General features: G+C 43.8%; 1 protein-coding gene across 5 annotated transcripts in view; it reads right to left on the bottom strand.

Annotated features, from left to right (window-relative positions):
* The window catches only part of Nr2c1 (nuclear receptor subfamily 2, group C, member 1), a 53,273-nt gene that overhangs the window by 34,492 nt on the left and 1,916 nt on the right, over nucleotides 1-16,865 (bottom strand). For all 5 annotated transcript variants that reach the window (XR_005486547.2, XM_039078458.1, NM_145780.2 and 2 more), the window contains 4 exons: nucleotides 8,827-8,899; nucleotides 3,392-3,586; nucleotides 2,043-2,121; nucleotides 1,423-1,602 (listed from right to left, as the gene is read on the bottom strand). Coding sequence is in view for 4 of the 5 variants with exons in the window: in XM_039078458.1 (XP_038934386.1) it covers nucleotides 1,423-1,602; nucleotides 2,043-2,121; nucleotides 3,392-3,586; nucleotides 8,827-8,880 (508 nt within the window). In the remaining variant the exon portion in view is untranslated. The remainder of the gene's footprint in view (nucleotides 1-1,422; nucleotides 1,603-2,042; nucleotides 2,122-3,391; nucleotides 3,587-8,826; nucleotides 8,900-16,865) is intronic.

Genomic DNA, 16,865 nt, shown 5'->3' with positions numbered 1-16,865 from the left:
CATTCTTTCAAACAAAGGCATGGCCAAGCCTATCACAGCAATACCCTAGTCCCTGGTACCACTTCTGTCTTAGGGTTTCACTGCTGTGCACAGACACCATGACCAAGCCAGCTCTTATAAAGGACAACATTCAACTGGGGCTGGCTTACAGGTTCAGAGGTTTAGTCCATTATCATCAAGGTGGGAACATGGCAGCATCCAGGCAGGAGCTGAGAGTCCCACCTCTTGTTCTGAAGGCAGCTAATAAGACTGGCTTCCAGGCAGCTAGGACGAGGGTCTTAAAGCCCACAGCCACAGTGACACGCCTACTCCAAGAAGGCCACATCTTCAAATAAGTGCCACTTCCTGGGCCAAGCACATTCAAACCACCGCACTCCCTATTAGTAAAACTGGTCAATTTACCTGTCATTCCCACCTCTCTCTATTTCCGCACTCAAATGGAAGAAAAATTGGCCTCTTAAAAAACCTCACTATCAAGAAGGACAGGCTGACATGACATGTCCCTTGCACACACAGAGCTGAAGAAGGAGAACGTTAATCAATTGAAGGCTATGCTGATAGAGGAGACCTAAGTGGTGCCTTTCTATAAAAATCAATCTGCGTTACACGTCGGTTCATCCACACAATGTGCGACGTCTGCAAGAATCCCGCAAGCTCTAAAGAGGAGGCAAAACATTTGCTAAACGTACATTTTCTTTTGGGGTGGAGGCTCCCCTCTGTCAGAACTCAATTTCAGTCACCTCTTAAGTTGTGGCTGTGCTGAGTTTCCAACCTTTCTCTGTTAAGGTGGCAACAGTGGAACCAGCTGCACAGAACTGCATTGAGGCTGTGCAGACACATTTCTGCTGTTTAGCCCACGGACAGCCCGGTATTGGCTGCTGTACCAAGACCACATTTTGGGCATCAGTCACAAAGCACACTGCTGTCTAGCTGCTTTAGCTGAGTTTTAAACTTTATAATGTAACACTAACAGTGCTACCGAAAATTTAGGAAAGGCACAAAATCACTAAAAATTCTATTTATGCACATTATATTTTTTTAAATTCTGAGACAACTTACAAAAGTCACAAGGGCTAAGTGTCAACTGATGTTGCTTATCATAATGGCAATCACAAATATTTGTTTATTAAATAATATATATACATATGAGGGTTTATATACTCACTCCACCTTCTCTTTGGGGTTAAAATGTGATCGGCTTGCTTCGAGGTTCTCTTAGCTCACTATGCGCTCCCGCCCTCTGGATCATAAACCCAGATAACCTGATTCTCCTCTGGTTCTTTCTGTCATGGCGTTTAACCACAGTGACAGGGAAGTAACTGCCACACCGTGTGTACTTGAGCTGCTTAAACGTGCTAACATGTGTGCACTTCCCTTGGCTGCCGTGTTAGGAACCATCCCTCCTTTGAAGCAGGTACATACAGTCTTGCTTCATCCCGAAGGCTATGCACCGCTGCAGCCGGCAGTATTGGCAGCGGTTCCGGTGGTGCTTGTTAATGATGCAGTCTTTGGACCCCCGGCACGAGTACACTAGATTCTTCCGGATGCTTCTTTTAAAAAACCCTTTGCAGCCCTCACAAGTTATTGCTCCGTAATGGCGGCCTAGAGAGGAAATGTTTAAAAGCATACGATAGGTCAGAAACCAAATAAATCCATCTTTTCATTAAAACAACAATATATAAAACAAAATTGTGATTTTTGAGTCTGACATTTTTTTTTTTTTAGGATTTATTTAAGTAGAAATTCAAACAACCATATCCGGTGGTGGGTTTAATAATGATACAGAGTTTTACATTCTATAATGTAGCATTAAAAATGTTAGAGTGCATAAAAATGAAAACATAAGATTTTTAATCCTGTGCTGGTGATTTAGTAAGCATTCAATAGTTAACCATTAAGTAAAAAAATGTTAGAGAACTTAGAAAAGACAATAAAATCATTATCAAAAATTCTATTATGCATGTTAAAATTTTTAACTGAGAAAACTTACACATAGTTTTGTCATACATTGTGTAATGGTGTGCGGTTATTTTTAATCATACCTGATGCTTTGTCTCCACACACAACGCAAAGGTCAAAGACCTTATTTGGTCCCTGGTCAGGAGAATTTTCTGTTAAGAGCTTTTAAAAGAAGAGAAATGTCATTAATCACAACAGCTTCCTGCTGTCCAAATGAAAAGAATAAGGACTTGGAGTTACTTCTCACTGTGATGTGATTATTATTAAAACTAGGAATCCTATAAATATGGACATATCAGCTAAGCTAGTCTTCTTTTACACACAGTCAAAACCTTATACAAGCCAAAAACCATGAGTTTCTTTTCACTTCTTCCACAGCAATCTCCATTCCATTAAGAACCAAAACAAGTGGCCTGGACGACAGCCCACCTTTGATCCTAGACCTGTGAGGTGGGCTGGGGAGGCTGGGTGGATGTTCGTGAATTCAAGGGCAGCTTGGTCTGCTTAGTTGATTCCAGTCCAGCCAGGGCTACATAGTGAGACTTTTCTAAAACCAACATACCTAACCCGACTGGTGGGGACGCGTGGTTAGGAGCACTCGCTGCTCTTGCAGCCGGTTCGGTTCCCAGCACCCACTTCAGGAATTCGCAACTGAAGGGAAGTCTAGTTCAGGAACCCACACCTTCTACTGGCCTCTGCAGGCACCTGCATACATGCTGTGCATACACGTGTCCTCAGGTATATACATACGTATGAAATAAATAAACCTTTTTTAAAAACCTCAACATACGAATACATGAGTGTTTTGAAATGTGAGCCACTCATACACACTGATGTTATTCATGTAAAATGTGTGCAATTATTCTAAAAGTTCTAAGACCTTTCCTGACATTTGTCTTTTGACAGTTCAGAATCCTTCCCCACTGTCACGGAATGGCACCGCAAAAACACAGAAGAAAGCTGGACGCAGTGATTCGCACCTGCCATGCCAGCCTGCATGCAGGAGGTTAGGGGCAAAGGTCTGTGAGTTCAAAACAGACTGGGCTGTAAGAAGACCCCCTGTCAGAAAGATGATCCCGGCTGCCCCCAAATCCCAAAGCGACAGCATAAAAACATAGTTGTGGATTAAAAAAACAAAAAGATAGTTGTGGATTCTATTTTTAAAAAAGGGAGTTATACATGGACGCTATCAATGGGAGTAATTATAATTATGTAATTATGACTGTTACATAAAGACAACACATAATTGGCCATTAGTGAGACTAGTTGAGGTGCTCGTGGGTAAACTACTAAGCCTATGAGATTTTATCAAGAGCTCATCATTAGGCACAGTTACAAGGATGCTGGCAAAGAGCATCCTCTCTCAGATGTACTTGTCTATCCATCTTTGTCTCCCTGCGTAAGGGAAGAGACTTCTTTGACCATCACTTACCTGGAGGTGTGGTGTGGACAGATCAGGACTGGCAAAAAACAACTGGTTGACACCTGCAGCATCTGGTGTCGTGAGGAAGACTTTCCCTGGGGTGGATCCCTCATGGTTTGCTAGAATGAACTGCTTGCCCTGTGTGCTGTGGTCAAGTGCTGTCACGATCTGGATTTTCTGTCCAGTCTGCTGCTCTGTAACAATCTAACACAACCATGGCACATTAATAATGGGTTCACTTTTCACTTAGACCACTGGTTCTCAAGCTGTGGGTCTCGACCCCTTTGGGGAATGAGGTGACCCATTCACAGGGCTGGCTTAGACCACTATAAACGCAGAGATTTACTTCATGGTTCATGAAAACACAATTACAGGTAGAAAGTAGCCATGAAAATAACTTTATGGTTGGGGGTCAGCCCAACATGAGGAACTGTACTAAAGGGTCGCAGCGTTAGGAAGGCTGCGAACCACTGGCTTATACCAACATTGATTATTTGTTGTTCTAGGTCCCTGGATACTTCCATGAAAAAGGGAAAGTCTTAGCCCACACGGAACTTCCGTTCTGGTGGGGAAAGACCGATAACTAATCAATACTGTAGGTGTCCTAAGTGCTGTAGACGAAACTGCAAAGTAAGGTGAAGGGATGGAAGGACGGAGGGTGAGCAGGGAAACTCTTTAAGGAGTGACATATTTTTTTCTGCAAAGACCTAAAGGAGCAAAAGGCAACCAGCACTGAACTACAGAGCACCCCAGACACAGGAAGTAGAACACACAAGGATGCTGAGGAATTAGGGGATGCTTTATGTAGCTGACGCACCAATCGCAGCAAGGGAGCCTTGTGAATGACAGGCAGCAGAGAGCAGATTACAGTGGGCAACCGGAACCAGGGCAACAGCTGGGGACGGAAGATGTGCAGCTTCCTAGGACCCGCACAGCCTAGATTTCCCACCATGCAAAACAGAGGCACACCTCAGAGCAGTGCTTCTCGCCCGTCCTAATGCCCTGACCCTTTAATACAGTTCCTCCTGCTGTGGTGACCCCCAACCATAAAGTTATTTTGTTGCTACTTCACAGCTCTAATTTTGCTACTGTTGTGAATTGTAATGTAAATATTTGATTTGAAGGATATCTGATATAAAAGGGGTCGCAACCCACAAGTTGAGAACCACTTGTGGTCCAGAGGAGAGGAGTGGTGACCTAACTTTGGAAAAGAAGATCTTTTACATTAAATATGAAGAAGACTTGAAATGTTCAAGAGTAAAAATAAGGGACAGGAAACGTCACATTGAAACTGTCAAGATGTACTTGCACATACAGACAGTGGCAGAGAACAGGGCACGCCATGTTGAGGGTGAAAGGGAATTAGACTAGATTAGGTAAAAACCTCTCGGGATGCTGTAGTGAGAATTTTGGTTTCTTTAAAAACCCTGTTATGTTATGTCACTGTTTTAATCCCAGGTGTGGGACACAGGGCTGCTTCACTTTGTCCACAGCCATTAACCACGATTGTTTTGTGCACTAGGAGAGGCAGGATTTTTGCCAGCTGCAGATAGTTTAATTCTGGGGACTGTGGGGAGGGAATAAATGCCTGAGCTGGAGAAGGGCTAAGGGCTCTTTGAAGAATTGGAGGAGGAGGAGGAGGAGTAGAAAAAGGCAGGCAGGTAGGCAGGCTGCTGCCCCTCCCTTCCCCTGCCCCTCCCCTCTGTGGCTCCTCCCCTCCTGCCCCTCCCCTCTGTGGCTCCTCCCCTCTCCTGCCCCTCCCCTCTGTGGCTCCTCCCCTCCGCGGCTCCTCCTCTCCGCTGTTCCTGGTTGCTGTTGCTGTTTGACAAGAAGGTGGAGCTACCCTAATGACAAGGATGACAATGACTGGCCCTAAGAAATAACACCCCTGTAGAGGTCTATGCCCCCTCTCCCCTTCTTTCTCTCCTCCCTAGTGTTGTGGGGCTGGAAGAGCTTAGGCTGGAATAAAGGTTGGAAGGCAGGTAGAGAACCCAATTAAGGATGTTAAAAAAAAAAAATACCAACAGGATGTGCTGATGGTTAGGGTGGTCACAGAACACTGGGCTGAGCAGTAAGGACAAAAGTGGCCTCTGCTATGATAGGACAGTCTATGCCACAGTAAATTCATGAATGACCCAACCTTCTCAACAATGACAACTATTACAATTTTTTTTGTATGGATTACAGCTGCAATCATTTGAATCACTTTCTTTGTTGAACATTAGATTGGATTAGGTAAATTCTTCTCTTTCTTGCTACTGTGGGATTAGGAAAATACTTCTTCTTTTTACAATGTCTGGGTAGTTTTGTTTTTCATATTCCCAATTATATTTTTCACAGGTATCTCTACAAATTCCAGGCTCTGACTTCATAGTTTTCAGCATTCTACAGGACTTGGCTTTGAACCGCCAGTTCATTTGTAACAAACGTTACTATGTGTTGTACTTAGGGTTTCAATTGTGGCGATAAAGTAGCATCAAAGCAGTTTAGAGAAGACGGGTTTATACTGTTTATACTTCCACACCACAGTCCATCACCGATGGATCCCGGAAACTCAAACAGGGCAGGAACCTAGAGGCAAGAGCTGAAGCAGAGGGTCCATGCTTACTGGCTTGTTCCTCATGGCTTGTTCAGCCTGCCTGCCATCTTATCCCACCAGAGATCATCCGTCTGGAGTGGTGCCTACTGCCCACGGTGGACTGGGCATCCCGTATCAATCATCAATCAAGAAAACACGGGTTTACTCACAGGCCAAAGCCAATGTTATCAAATAAGGTTCCATCTTCCAAAATGACTCCGATTAACTTGAGCTGACACAAAAACTAGCTAGCACACGACAGTTAAGCTGTTGTTCTATTTCAGATTGTTTCTTTCGACAATACTCATTGTAATTAAAAGTCCAATATTCAGTGTTTAGAAGAGACTTAGGTATATGCACAATCTAACTGCCACTGGGTTGAAGCATTAGATCCCTGAAAGGGTACTAATTTACTACAGTGTAACAGAATAATCGAAAAGACAGACAATAAATTTGGTCTTCCATGGAGAATAATTAGATAAACAATTCTCTGCCCTCAAAATGTCAGGAGCCAGCTTTCATGTAAAATTTGACAATGCTGGTAAAGGTGCCAAGGAAATGAATACCCTGACCCTGGCTTGACCCCAAACCGGAGATCAGAGCCAAGGGGTGGGTGAGGTGGGGTGGGGGAGAGACAAAAAACGAAAAATAGCCCTGAAAAGCTCTGCTCCCCAAGAAACCCTATATAAAGCCTGCTTCCTGCTGCAACACAGCCCTGGGGAACCCTTCCCCCTCACCGACATACACGGCAAGGTCAGTGACAATGGAAAGGACCCCTGTCTCTTGTAGAGGTGGTCCAGTTCAAAGGAGGGACAGGCCAAAAAATTTCCTTCTCAAGTGGAACTTTACCAAGTTCCTCCTGGCTAGAGTGACTACAGGGTGAAAGCTGTGTGGTGCTGTGGAAGAGCCCCTGGTGACAGAGGACAAGTCTTGCTTCATCTAGGTCCACAAATATGTGCTCTGGCAAAGTGCCCCCAAGCCCTGGCCAGGCCCAGGAGCCTTCCATTTGCATTCATGACGGCTGCTGGGACAGATCTGAGGATCTGTGTACAAACTGCTCAAGGAAGTGCCTGAGGCTGGGGTGGGGGGTGGGAGGGCGCAGATTCCAGTTCTACCCGGCCGTCTGGTGGATTGAAATGAAGAAAGCAGGGTTGGGGGAGGTATAATGAAGTTCCCAAGATAATTAAAAACCCTTTATTCATTTAAAAAACAATCCACATACTCATAGGAAATAACTCCTTATGAATATTAAGTTCGTCTACTACATAGGTAGTGTGAGAGTCATGGTTTATATTTCTGCGAACTCTTTTAATGTCAGACTTAAGTAGTTGTACATCCATATCTGTCTCTTCATTTGACCTATTAGGATATCTTGGTTTTGGTTCAGATTTAAAAAGAAAACCCAGTCTCACATAGATAGTATGGAAAAGAATGGAATAGTTTAATCACAGTTCAAGCTGTGGAAATCGTCCATTGGTACCACACCAAAACCTGATGCGTAGCTTTGCAAAAGCTAGCTGCAGTGTGGAGTCAGGAGTTATGTTATATACATACGGGCGGCAGAGCAGAGCAGCAGAGCTCTGAAGAAACAGATATTGTCTAATGAGTCATCAACATCTTTACCTTTTTCTTTAATTATTTTGTCCACCATTATTTATACCTAGTCTGGGCTTGAACTTGAGACTCTCTCACCTCTACTGCTTAAAGAGCCCCTAGTTGCTGAGCCATTGCAAAGGTCGGATCCCCGTCATTATTAGGGACAACTGTTGCCATAACTAGCCATATTTGGTTATTATCAGACTGCATCTCTATTTTTATATCTTTTATATTTTTATATTTTTAAGGTTTTTATATTTGTGTGTGTGTGTGTGTGTGTGTGTGTGCGCGTACGTGCATACACTCCATAGCCTGCTTGTGGAGAGAGAGGACACCTTTGAGAGTTCTTTCTTTTCTTCTTCTTCTTCTTTTTTTCTTTTCTTTTCACCATATAGGTTCTGTAGATCAAACTCAGGCTTGGTGACAAGCACCTCTATCTGGATGAGCCATCTCCCTGGTGCCTGAGACTGGTTTTTATTGGGTACTTTTTTATAGCAGGGACTACATCACTTTCCTACAGTGAATGGAGGCCAGAGAAGGTCATTGAGAAGAGATAGTGTTGTGTTGTGCTGATAGTCCTGAGGCCTGATGTGCCCAATGTTTTGAATTACTTAAAAAAATAACCATGTCTGCCAGGCAGTGACGGTGCATATCTTATCCCGGCGCTCTGAAGGCAGAGGCAGGTAGATCTCTGTGAGCTTGATGCTCTCCAGACTGAGTTCCAGGACAGCCAGGGCTACACAGAAAAATCCTGTCTCAAAAAAAAAAAAAAAAAAACAAAAAAAACAAAAAACAAAAAACAAAAACAAAAACAGAAACGTAACAGACTTGGTCAAAACCGTTCAGACAGAAGAGTCAAAATTAACACTGTTTGCATGAGTAATGATGTCAAGAACTTTGGATAAAACCCTAAAAGCCTGTCATGGCATAGTTACTTTTTGCTAAAAATAGGATGTAGTCATTGAGGACTGATCTCAGATCTCCTAACCTCCAAATAACATTTTCTGATCTCCTCCTACTCCTGTTTACTAGCTTTTTGTTTATTGCTACGTTACTGTTATTTGTAGATGTGAGTGCCGCAGCACCATATCCACTAAAATCACAGCACTCACCATATTCTACTGCCATTATTTAACTACTTCTGGCTGCACAGAAAAGCCATCTGAAAGCTGGGCTATCTTTCCCCGGCACTTCCGGAACCTGACTGGAACATCTAGCATAGACAGTGAAAGCTCGGTAGGTCAGCAGATGAACCGTAAATGACACATACCTCACCCATCTGTTGGTCAATAATCTGATGTGCAATTTCTTCTATGGTCGCCATGATCTAATTGTCAAAATATCTGCCAAAGATGAAAAAAAAAGGCCTTTATATAATTATATACATAGAGTGTTTACTGAAGAAACTCTAAGTGAAGTTATATGCTGCCTAAGGTTTTCTTTAAAATAATCCAGCATAGGTGTGTGAAAGGGAATAGCCCAGTAGTTCTCAACCTTCCTAATGCTCTGCCCCCTTAATACAGTTCCTCGTGTCATGGTGACCCCAACCAGAAAGTTATTTTTGTTACTACTTCATAGCTGTAACTTTGTTACTGTTATGAAATTTAAGTGTTTGATATGCAGGATATCTGAAATGTGACCCCAGTGAAAGGGTCGTGGCCCCCAAAAGGGTCACAACCCACAGGTCTAGATCAAATAAGATCTGCCACGCACTAGCGATGTTGGACACTGGCAGCTGATGACGGGACCTGCGGGGGGATTCAGGTGACTATTCCGCTTTTGTACATCTGACGTACGCTTTAAAAGCTATTCTACCTGTGGGAGTGGATGGAGCAGTTCCTATAAGCCAACCCCTGTGCCTGGAGTACACTGCTTCCTGTGACCTCTAACTATTGCCCAGGGAGGGCTGAGGCCCACAGACAATACAGGCAACTGCCGCTGCTGTTGGGTGCCCATGAGAACTAGACGTTACTCCTGAAGACACCATGCTATCTGGTCACAGGACAGAAAAGAAATCCGATGGAGGTGGGCTGGGAGTTTCTTCCCTGCTGGCTAGCATTCAGAGCTGGGGGGGCTGGGGTGGAGATTGCTATCTAGAGTCTTACTTGGCTGTAGACCTTGTGATGGGATATTACTGCCCCAATCTGTTATGGGAGTAACCAAATGCTGTCTGCTAGAGTCTGAGTCGTGTGTCACAGGAGGCTGCTAATCCAAGCTCAGTAACCACTGTAAGAAAGCCTGGTGGGAAGGGCCCGACTGTAACATACATAGAGATGGCCAGGATGCCGCCCCCAGCAAAGCCATTTACTGTGTCACCTTCACGTCACCGTGCATTCTGCCTTTCTAAGCCCTCATTCCTCTACCTTCCTGTAAACACTATTAAGTTGGAGAGAGTTCCCAAGTAGAATGCCTGCCTACCATGGCAGAAGAGACTCGAGCTCAATTCCCATTAACACAAAAGCAGCAAGTGTGCAAGACAAGAGCCTTCCTTCTGAAACGCAGCCTCTAATGACTTCCTGTGTTGGTACTGCAGCTCGCCAAGGTTCACACTAAGTGCTGTCTCTTTCTTGGCCTCGAGGGCAGCCACATTCTATCTAGTCTTCAAGTATCTTCACATCAAAGCCCACTGTGGTTAATCTAAACGCAACTTCACTATTTTTTACAATTTGTGATTTATTTGTGCATGTCTGTGTGTGGAGGCCAGAAGGGGGCTTGGTGTCCACCACTATAGCTGTCTATTCCTTTGAAGCGGGGCACTCCCTGAGCTGTCATTCGCTAAACATCACACTGTAGCAGTGCACACTCTAATTCCTGCAGTTACTGTGCTTCCCATCCTCTTCACTTTCAGTGTCACACCATTGCTGATCAATTCGTGCACCCAAGATGGCTGAGAAAATGAGGCATACGTAAGAGGTGCTTTTCTTTTTAAGTTTTTATTTATTTTTACTATGTATATGTACGTAGGCTTGTGCACAGGAATGCAGATGTCAGAGGAGGCCAGAAGAGCGTCCCCTAGGAAAGCAGCCAGTGCTCTTGACTACTGAGCCATTTCTCCAGACTCCTGTTTTATTTATTGAGTTTTTAAGGTAGGGTACAAAGTAGCCTGTTCGGCTTTGAACTTGCTATGAAGCTAAGGCTGACCATGAACTGTAACTCTCCTGCCTCCACCTAAGTATCGGGATTACAGGCAAGTGCCAACGCAGTCTGCAGACCGTTGATGGCTTAAAACGAGTCTGCCTTCCCAGGAGAGTAGTTTGCCGCCGTACGTCAAAACCTGAAATTGCTCAAGTCAGAGTTTCAAGTTCATGGTCGGCCTGTTACAGATGCTAGAATTCAGAGTTGTAATCCTGACTCTAACGGCGACTAAATGCATAGTTTATTTTATAATACCCTTCAGGCACTTAACCTGAGGCTGCTTCTTCAGGATAAGACAGCCAACATCATCTCTCTGAGAGGTTAAAGAGTGGGTAAGTGGATAAGTGTATCGAATAGTCCCTGACAGGCAGTAAGCGTTCCATGTACGTTCCACGTAGCAGAATGAACGCAGTGCTCACTAAGTGAGCAAAAGGACACAGAACACATTGAAGACGTAGGGAAAGCTCACACAAGAGACGACTAAATTAGTCACTGAAGGGTCATGCATTTTTACTGGCCTGAGGCAGAAAGCAAAAAGCTCGAGGAAGAGGGCTGGAGAGGACGCTCAGAGGGTAAGAGCGATGGCTGCTTTTCCAGACGACCTGAGCTGGATTCCCGACACCCCCGTGGTAGCTCGCAATTGGCTGTAACTCCAGTTCCGGGGACCCAACACCCCCTCTGGTCTCTGTAGGCATGAAGCATGCACACGGTACACAGGCATAGATGCAGACGACGTAGCCACATAAATTATAGAACATCAAATGTCAAAAGTGTTAGGATAGTCCCCTTACTACTTCAGAGTTAAGAACCTTGGTCACAACCGAACACATCCGCTAGCCCCCACCTCTTCATCCTTTCCACACAAATGGTATAATTAACAGAACCTCCTAGCTTATTAAACTGTGGGTCTCTACCCCCCATTCAAAATTATGCAGTGGCCAACACAGGAGTCAGCACATACCTGGCAACAGTAAAAGGACTTTTAAATGTGTAATGACCAAAATTCAATTCGGAATCAAATACCCAGTAAATCCAAGGTGTCACTGACAGCACAGGTCCATCCGTCCACGTTGTATGGAACCATGCCACTGAGATTTTATTTTTCTTTTTTAAATTTTATTTAATATATGAGTCTTCTGTTGCATATACATCCTCAGGCCAGAAGAGGGCATCAGATCTCATTACAGATGGTTGTGAGCCACCATGTGGTTGCTGGGAATTGAACTCAGGACTTTGGAAGGGCAGGCAGCTCTTAACCACTGAGCCATCTTACCAGCTCTCACTGAAATCTTTTTGTAAAACACAGAACGTGTGCATTTTGACATGACTGTGTATACTGTCATAACACAGGACACCATGGACTCTGCCTGACACATGTCAGCTTAGACTACTGAGTGCCATGAATTTCCTTCCCCCCATATAAATGTTTCTGTTTTTACAGAAACATAATGGTATAATTACATAAAACCATAATGTAATTATTTGTAATTATAAAAAAATTTTCAAATATTTTCCTACCATCTTTCGATAGCATCTAATTATCAAATTAGTACTGAGGTAGTTTGGAGAATGGCCCCTATAGGCTCCTATGTTTGAATACTTGGTCCCCAGTTGGTGGAGTTGTTTGGAAAGATTAGCAGATGTGATCTTGTTGGAGGAGGTGTGTCTCTGGGGAAGGTTTTGAGGTTTCAAAAGCTCATGCAATTTCCAGTTAGGTCTTGTGTGCGCACTCTCCCTCTCTCTCTGCCTTCTGGTTGCTGTCTGTCTTAGTCAGGGCTCTCTAGTCAGAGAACTTATGGGTGGGCTCTACACAGTAAGGGAATTTGTAGTCCAATTCCCCAACTATGCTCAGCAGCAGATGTGAATGGAAGTCCGAGGATCCAGCAGTTGCTCAGTCCCACAAGGCAAGCGGGCAAAGCAGAGAGAATCTTCCTTCTTCCAGTGTCCTTACGTAGGTCTCCAGCAGAAGGTGTGGCCCAGACTAAAGGTGTGTACCACTACGCCTGGATCTGGGACTTGCTCTGTCCCAGGTGACCTTGAACTCAGATCTCCTTGCCTTAGTCTCCAGGGATTCATGGCCACTTTGCCTCAAGATCTCCATGCCAAGATCCAGGTCAGAAACTGTGTCTCCCAGCCTCAAGATCAGGATCAATTCCAGATTGTAGTTCATTCCAGATGTAGTCAAGCTGACAACCAGGAATAGCCACAACACTGTCTTAACATGTAAACTTCCAGTCACTACCCCAGTATCGGATGGTCATAGACGTTAGCTCCCTGAAACTGTGAACCCCCAGATTACATACTGTTATAAATTGCCTTGGCCATGGTTGTCACGGCAATAGGAAAATAGGATGAATACATTACTGGATTGTATTAATTATTGCATAATTTTCTGGAGAGATGGTTCAGCAGTTACCAACATGTACTGTTTTTGCAGAAGACTAGGGTTCAGCTCCCAGCACTCATATCAGGTAGCTCAAAACCTTCTGTAACTCCAGAGATCTGACACCTTCTGGTCAGACACCTGCACTTAAGTGTATTCCCCTCAACATATACACATATGACTAATTTTTTTATTGTAATTAAGTATGCATGTATAGGTTTTTCAAGACATGGTTTCTCTGTGTAGCCATGACTGTTCTGGAATTCCCTTTGTAGGTCAGGCTGGCTTTGACCTCAGAGAACTCTACCTACCTCTGCCTCCACCCTGTGTGCTGGGATTAAAGGAGCATCCATCATACTCGTACAATATATTTTGTTCATAATTTCCCTCTCCCAATGCCTCTCCACTTCCCTACCCACCTAATTTTATACTCTTTCTTCTCTTTCTTTAAAACAAAGAAGAAAACAAGAAACATACATACACACAAAAGACCCTCCCACCCCCCAAAAAACCCGCAAAAACAGAAATAAAAATAAGTAGCGAAAGGGCAGGAAGACAGAAAGTGCCCAGGCGACAGAAAAATGTCACTGAGTTCATGTTGTGTTGGGCGTGGCACCAGCCTGGAGGTGAGACTCCACTGGAGACGGGAATTTACCACAGATAACATCTTGTTCAGGGGTGGGAATCTGTGAGCGCTCCCTGCTCAGTGCTGGGACCAATCTGTTTTGAGCCTGCACAGGCCTTGTGCTTGGTGACCGGTCCCTTGAGCAACATTCCTCAACCATCACTGCTCTCTCTCTCTCTCTCTCTCTCTCTCTCTCTCTCTCTCTCTCTCTCTCTCTGTGTGTGTGTGTGTGTGTGTGTTTTAAATTATTTATTTTGATTTTTAGAGACAGGGTTTCTCTGTGTAATCCTGACCATCCAGGAACTTGCTTTGTAGACCAGGCTGGCTACACACTCAGAGATCCCCCTGCCTCTGACTCCCAAATGCTGGGATTAAAGGCGTCACCACCACTGCCCAGCTATAAACAGCATTTTAAAAAGTTAAGCACAAGTGTAATTTCATAAACTAAAGCTAGCGTTTATTATAAGCAATATTCACTTGTTTCGAGGACAACACTGTTTCTCAGTTATGGATCACTGTTTTTTTTAACAAAATCTCAATCATTTGATTTTACCAATGAAGGCTCGGGAGCCAGATGCTTGGTTGAAAGCCCGTTGGATCAGAGGCAGAGAAAGCAGCCAGCTGACCTCGGCTGATATCCCAACAGCAATGCCCCTCTCCCAAGCTGTCTCAAAAAACCTCCTTCAACTGAATGTCCCTCCCTTCTACTTCCTGTGCGTCTCTTTATCCGTCCTCCTGACTCTTACTAAATTTTTTCCTTAGTGATCCTATGTCCACTTCCTGTCAACTGATTGCTTGCTCTGCCTCTCGACCTATGGTTGGAGTTATTTAGCCCCGTTTATAATATTCCAGCAGAATGCTCTTGAATTAAAGGTATGCATGCTAGGGCTGAGCCACACTCAACTAAAAACAGGTTTTTCCAGTAAATAACACAATCTCAGGGTTCATGGTGTGATCCAGTATCTTCCAACAAGGGATAATTGTCTAACTCTTTCCAGGCGGGTTACAGAACAACCAAACTGATGAGAAAAAAAATTAAGTCAAATCGTCTTTGCAATATAGATTTATTTCTAATAATCATGATGATGTGAAAATAAATAAATAAAAAAGCCCCTTGGCTTGATATTTACTGAGGCTTTGGCTATTAGAGAACATGAAAGGGGCTGAGTTGACACCGTAATAAGCAGGCAGCACACTGCAATGAACCAAAAAAGTATTTCTTTTTTTTTTTTTTTTTTTGGTTCTTTTTTTGGAGCTGGGGACCGAACCCAGGGCCTTGCGCTTCCTAGGCCAGCGCTCTAACCACTGAGCTAAATCCCCAACCCCCAAAAAAGTATTTCTTAAATATTCCTAAAACTGTCCAACGGAAGGGGAGAGAAAGCTCCGGACACTTCTTGCCATCAGCGGAAAACGTTCATTTGTATCCTACAAAGATTCCCATTTAACTGCAAAACCTGTGTGTGTGTGTACACGTACAGGGGGTGTGTGGTCTGTTACAACGACCAGGCCAGTGATGGATTTCCTAAGATTTCCTCATTGAAGGGCGCTCCTTCTGACAGAAGTTCCAGAATTGATGTGGCCACTTCTATCCCTTTATTGGCAGGTTTAAGGGAAGTAATTCAGCAAGATGCCCCAACTAGCATTCTGTCGCAGTACAGGTGGCGTATTTGAAAATCTGCTTTGTTGCCCTGGGGGGCGGGGCACATAATCTGGGAAGGTATTAATCTTAACATCAATGTTTTTCTTTTAAACAAATGCAGGTTCACAGCTAAAAGGTCTCATTAAGTTTCTGCGTAGACGTTGACGGGGGAAATTATATGAGAGGATGTTGACTTGTGACAGAATTTAAAGTTCTGTAGAAACAAAAGTCCCTTTACTCAATGAATGATCCGTCGGGAGGCACCTGTGGCCAGAAAGTCTCAAGAGAGTTGTGCTTGGCAGGACGGAAGCTGTGCTCTGCCCTCGGTTTTCCTACCCTGGCAAACAGACTCAGCTCACGGAGCCCCTCAGCGTGCAGAGGTGGCTAAGACAATAAGTGCTTTTGAGTGATGCTAACAACTGTTCGACCTTTGACTCCCCTCATGTTGGAGAGTTTTAAGAAACATGCAAAATACTCTCTTGGTTTATTGCAGTGTGTTTGAAGGCTACTGAAATTATAGGATGACGTTGTATCTTGGTGGGACAGAAATCTGATTTGATTAGGTTTTTTTTTCCCATAATGACTTATGGCTCTCAAAATTGCTTTTTGTCAGGTATTTTTTGAAGTATTCAATGATTTAAACATATTGCTTCAAGGAAGTAACTGTAATATATTTATGTTAAAAGGTAAAATTGAAAGTTTTACTAAAATAATAGCTACCGTGGAAAAACAGGGTGAAAACCGGTTCTTTGGAGGTGTTTACAGTAGAGATGACTTTATAATTGAAAATGACTTCCTTAGGCAGAAAAGATGGCTCAAGGGTTAAGAGCCTAAATTCTGTTCCTCTACCCATATGGTGGCTCTCTATACCATGTAACTCCAGTTACAGAGGATCTCAAAACCTCCTCTGGCCCCCGACGGCACAGTACTCTTGTGGTAGACAGATATACATGCGGGCAAAACACCCACCCAGAAAGTCACAAGTTCATGTTCCTTTACACCAAATACTATCCATTAAATATCAAGGTTTACAAAGCCTGCAGTCAGTCCAAGGAATTCCCTACTTAGGAATCCCAGAGGCGAACTTTTAGCAGTTTATCACACTAAACAGAAACCAGCTTCTGCAGCACACATCTTTTCTACCACACTTGTTCTACCTGACCTCTGAGACCCAGCTCAAATTCCATTCTACCCACCATTTCTGAATGATCCGCTGTATACTGTATGCAGCAAGAGTTAGCTGGGATTTAAGGACTGACTTCCATGGTTTCTATTAATTCTTAAAACTTTCCAACAGAGGCCCATTTTTCTAGAGATGGTTTTTAAAGGTTTGTGGGTGTGTACACACACACACACACACACACACACACACACACACACGATCTTATAGTGAGTGCTATATGTTTGAATTACACACTTCATCACACCCACAGTAGATATTCAGGCTTTGTTGCCTTGAATCAATCCCCTTCAAGACCCTTTTCTTTCCTTTTTAAAGATTATTTATTATATATAAGTACACTGTAG

Source organism: Rattus norvegicus, chromosome 7 (assembly GCF_036323735.1).
Source record: "Rattus norvegicus strain BN/NHsdMcwi chromosome 7, GRCr8, whole genome shotgun sequence".
Taxonomy (NCBI): domain Eukaryota; kingdom Metazoa; phylum Chordata; class Mammalia; order Rodentia; family Muridae; genus Rattus; species Rattus norvegicus.
Note: the sequence above shows the minus strand (reverse complement) of the source record. Positions and strands in the feature narration are given on the sequence as shown.